The following is a 4,589-nucleotide window of genomic DNA, read 5'->3' on the forward strand; positions in this document are numbered from 1 at the left end:
TTTCGCACCTTCACCCCTGGAGAGCTAAGCATTGTAATGGGCGTGGGTCTCCTTCCTCCCCGCCCACCTATGGGGACATCCCCTCCACCCAGGGGTTTGTCGTTGAGGAGGGAGTATCCCGGGGAAGGCTGAGTGCCTGGCTAAGGATTAGGACGCCGACACTGACGAGCGCCCCAGTTTCTCCGGACGTCCTGGCTCGTGCTTCTTCTAAGACCTGGGAAAAGCACATTTCTCATCCGGAATCTTTTTCTTTTTAAATTCCCATTTCCGTTTCAGGAAATTAATTTTTTCCTTTGGTTGTTTTGGCATGACTGTGAATTATAGCCACGCTAACATTTTCCCCTTTATATTGCTAGGGGCTATGGACGGCTGGAAGATGGAGTGCTTCTCTTCCAGGTATGAACCAATCTTGAACTTTTCATTACTAGAGCTTGCCAATTTAGGAAGTAATGTTCTTCACCTCTCTGTTTGATTTCATCCTGCTCAAACTTTGAAAGAGCCGCCGACAGTGCTGCTGGTTTTCCTGAAAGACCTGGGACTTCACACTTGTAGTTACATCCAACTTTGTCACTGGTTTTTAAGATGTTTTCATCAGGTCAATGGCTCTGCCAATGACTAGTGTTTTCTACTCTTGTTTAAGAAAAGGTCAATATTACAACCAAGTTAAAAATCTGTTTCTGAGAACATTAGAGGCATAGACAGACTCACAATTTGCAAAACCATTAAGAATAATGGGAATTTTTTTAACCTGAAAATTTTTCAAAGGACTGGTTTAAATGAAATAGTTGGTAAAATGTGATTTGTCAATTACACAGAATGTTACACAGTCATTTTAAAGTTCATCTATGAAAACTATGTAAATAAGAAAAATATACGTGAAATAGAAGATAAAAAAATTATACTTAAAATTATGTGCATATGACGACAGCCTAAGAAGTAATACATATTGAAAAGAGTTGGATATTAGGTGGCTTTTATTCTCATCATTTTTCTTTGTGTTATTGCGTGTATTAGCCATTTCAAAAGAAAGGGAACAGAAAAAAAAAAAGAAAGGTGATACTCTAGAATTTCTCCTTAGTGGTCTGCGGTCTTGTCCTTGTGATGGAAGACCCAGGTGTTAACTCAGGGTTTTATTTGCTTTGTTTTACTAGCAATGTCTGATTTCCCCTTCCTAGGGTGATTTTGATCGTGGCCATTTTCACAGCCTTTGAACTGGGATTAGTTGCTGGTAAGAGGTTTTTGGTTCTTTTGATCACTAGCAATTTTCATGTGGTCTGAACTACAGACTCCATGAGTTGATTTTGTCATTAAGGGTTGGACCACCATGAACTTGCACAGCTGTCACGGGGAGACCTGGCCTTCAGAGATAACCGCCCTCAATCCCAGGAGGAGCGTGCAATTCGTCATCAGTCTTTCCAGTTTGTGCCACGCATGAGAATCCAGGATAGTAAGACCTACCTGCTTTAGATTTACAGTGTGGGTGATAACTGTCCGCGCCCTTCACCTGTTTCCTATTTTTGACACTTTCACCTGAGAGAGTGGGCACATGATTCTGGAGTTGAGTGGATGATTAGACAGGTTTCCATGATGGAGGCGAGACAGGCATTGTGTACTTCACCTACCTGGAAGTATCTGCTTCCACTTCACACTGGGTATTCTGGGCACCATCCCTAGCCTTTGCATGTAAAGGATTTCTCTGCTCAAAGACACAGGTAGCAAAAGGAACATTAAAAACCGGAGTCTTGTTCTGTGAGGTTTATAATGTTTAGACATCTACAGACACTTTGGGGAGAGTAAGTCCTTGGTACTGTATTAACCTTTGCTAATAGGAACTCGGCTTTTCTATCCCTCTACCCTCTGAGCCACCTCTTCATACATTTCAGGTAAGGAGCTCAACAAAACCTGCTGTCTGAATGGGGGAACCTGCATGCTAGGGTCCTTTTGTGCCTGCCTCCCCTCCTTCTATGGACGGAACTGTGAGCATGATAGTCGCAAAGAGTAAGCCATTAAAAGAGGGGCTGGGGTGGAGCGGAGAGGGAAAAAGAAGCGGGGGATTTAAAATACCTATGGATCACCTTATCCGTTCATTCTCAGGAACTGTGGGTCTGTGCCACATGACACCTGGCTGCCCAAGAAGTGTTCAATGTGTAAATGCTGGCATGGCCAGCTCCACTGCTTCCCTCAGACATTCCTACCCGGTTGTGGTAAGTGGCGAGTGCTCTCTTGCCCTTTCAGGTTAGTTAGTTGCCTGTGGGCGCTTAGTTACTGGGGCCTCTTTTCTCACCTCATGGCTTGTAAGAGACTTGCAGCCAAAGTTCTGCCTGTAAAAGCATCTAGGACTCCAGATGGGCTATCACCTCAGTGTCCTTGATATTTACACCCTCAAAATATCACTAGCCGTGCTACCTTTCAGATAGAGTTATTTCACGTCTATTTGACATTTTATAGTACGTAAAGTTCTATTAAGAGAAACAAACAAGGAAAAGCTTTGGCCTCTTAAAACACCAAGAGATGCTTTTCCGGTGTACCTTTCCTTAGGGCAGGGAGAACCAGACAATCTCCAGGGGGCAGCTCAGTTAGTACCCAGCCCAACAGCAGGGTGTGGGGGGCACCCAACTCCAATTAATGCCCCTAAATTCCACCAGAGGCTGGACCCCACTCTCGTTCCTTAGGAATTTCTTCATGGGTCCTAAAACGTCACTTCATAAACCTCCTGGTGATTGGTCTCCGAACCTTTTCAGCTTGTTGATTTTTACTGATTTAAGGAAAACAATGACATGAAGGGCAGGGATTTAGATGAGAACAAGAGGAGAGGTTTCTCTCCCCACCCTGACCTGAGCCAGATTTCTAGGTCCACCCAAGTTCAAAGACCTCTCATAGTTCTCACCCTGTAGATGTTAGAAATTGAAAATGTTCAAGTCCAGAAAATAAATGAAAGCAAATGCTTCACTTGAAGTACAAGATGGGACTCCCGATTCAGGAGGGGATTTTCCATTTGCATCCTTAGTGTCAGGCCCAGGACAGGCGTTTGGTAAGTGTGGGGTGATAGATTGGATAGGTGGGGACCATATTTTCTTCCTGCAACTTGGGACCCAAAATGTGCTGTCTCCTTATCATCAGAGCCCAACCAAGCTCTCCTGCACCCCTGCAATTGATTGAAGGTGTCACTGGCTGGGGTAGGTTACCAGAGGGAAGAGCAAGTTCACAGTAGAGCAGTGGCAACTTTTGTTGAAAGATTTGTTTCAGGAGAGTCTGAATTCCGTGTAGTCAATTCTGTTGATCCCATAAGCACGCTGTACTCATCAGATGTTGGGCCCCGACTGGTTTTTGGCCCATGTAGATATGCCACATGAGTGGGCAGCAGGTTCAACTGCCGGAGAGATTTCCTTTAATGACCGAGTGTGCCTACCTTCCAGATGGCGATGTGATGGATGAGCATCCTACAGCTTCCAAGACTCCAGAACTAACACCGTCTGTACGCACTATTCTTACGCTGGCTGGCATCTGCCTTGCTGTACAAAGTTAATATTAATCAACATTTGCATGTAACATTTGCTAATAAACTATACACACTTTCATTCTAATGTCCTGAGAGATGATCATTTGGTAGTTGCCTTGAAATAGTGAATCGAGTTCCATAATGGTCTCTAACATTTCCTTAAAGTCCAGGCAGACCTCAGAGACACTGCAGATTTGGTTCCAGACCACCGCAATAGAGTGAGCGTCGCAATCAATTGAGGCACACGTTTTTTGGTTTTGCAGTGCATATAAAAGTTATATTTATACTATAGTGTAGTCTATTAAGTGTGCAATAGCATTACATCTTAAAAAAACGATGTACATACCTTAAATTGAAAAATAGTTTATTGTTAAAAAATGCTAACCATCATCTGAGTCTTCAGTGAGTCCTCTTTTTGCAGGTAGAGGGTCTTGCCTTCCAATTTGTAAAAAAAAAAACAAAACACCGCAGTATCTGTGAAGTGAAATAAAGTGCAGTAAATGAGGTTTGCCTACACCAACTACTTTTCCTCTGCCCTGCCCTCGCCAAAAAACTACTTAAAAAAGAAAAATACTCAGCCATGTCTGCCTTGTGCCCAAGTCCTATTTCTTGATATATGTAACTCTACCAAGGGCTTCTTACTATAGTTTCCTTTAAACAATTGAATTTTATCTTCAGATTATTAAAAGCTAATCCTGATGTGGAATTGATAAAGCTTTGAGTGGATCAAAATCAGTTAAGACAGTATGTTGAAAAGGAAGCATCTGTAAGGGGAGCAAAGGAGAGGGGAGGGGTCAGATACTGGGGGAACGGACATGTGCATGTGTGTGCCAGGGAGACTGGGAAGGAAATGGGAGAGAGACTGGAAACAATGAAATTAATTACTTGGTTGATGATTAGAAGGGCACAGAGAAGCAAGTTAAAAAGCAAAGTTGAAGGACAAGTTTCTGTCATCTATGGAAAGCTATAAAAAAGGACACCCCTTTTTTCCTCAAGGTATTACAACGAGAATAAAGTCTCCTTGGAAAAAAACTGGATCTAAATTTCCCCAATAAGAGTGCTTAATCAGTTATGTTTTCTCCATATTATG

The 4,589-nt window shown here is 42.8% G+C and overlaps 1 protein-coding gene across 1 annotated transcript; it reads left to right on the forward strand.

The window, feature by feature from the left end:
* Window positions 1-307: 307 nt before the first annotated feature.
* Window positions 308-3,526, forward strand: CRIPTO (cripto, EGF-CFC family member; the record flags this gene model as incomplete). Its single annotated transcript, XM_081072383.1, has 6 exons — window positions 308-396; window positions 1,176-1,228; window positions 1,313-1,447; window positions 1,884-1,998; window positions 2,095-2,204; window positions 3,417-3,526. The coding sequence occupies 6 exons, from the start codon at window positions 308-310 to the stop codon at window positions 3,524-3,526; spliced, it is 612 nt and encodes a 203-aa protein (XP_080928509.1).
* Window positions 3,527-4,589: the final 1,063 nt, after the last annotated feature.

This window comes from Rhinolophus hipposideros (genome assembly GCF_964194185.1).
Source record: "Rhinolophus hipposideros genome assembly, chromosome: 14".
In the NCBI taxonomy this organism is placed as follows: Eukaryota; Metazoa; Chordata; class Mammalia; order Chiroptera; family Rhinolophidae; genus Rhinolophus; species Rhinolophus hipposideros.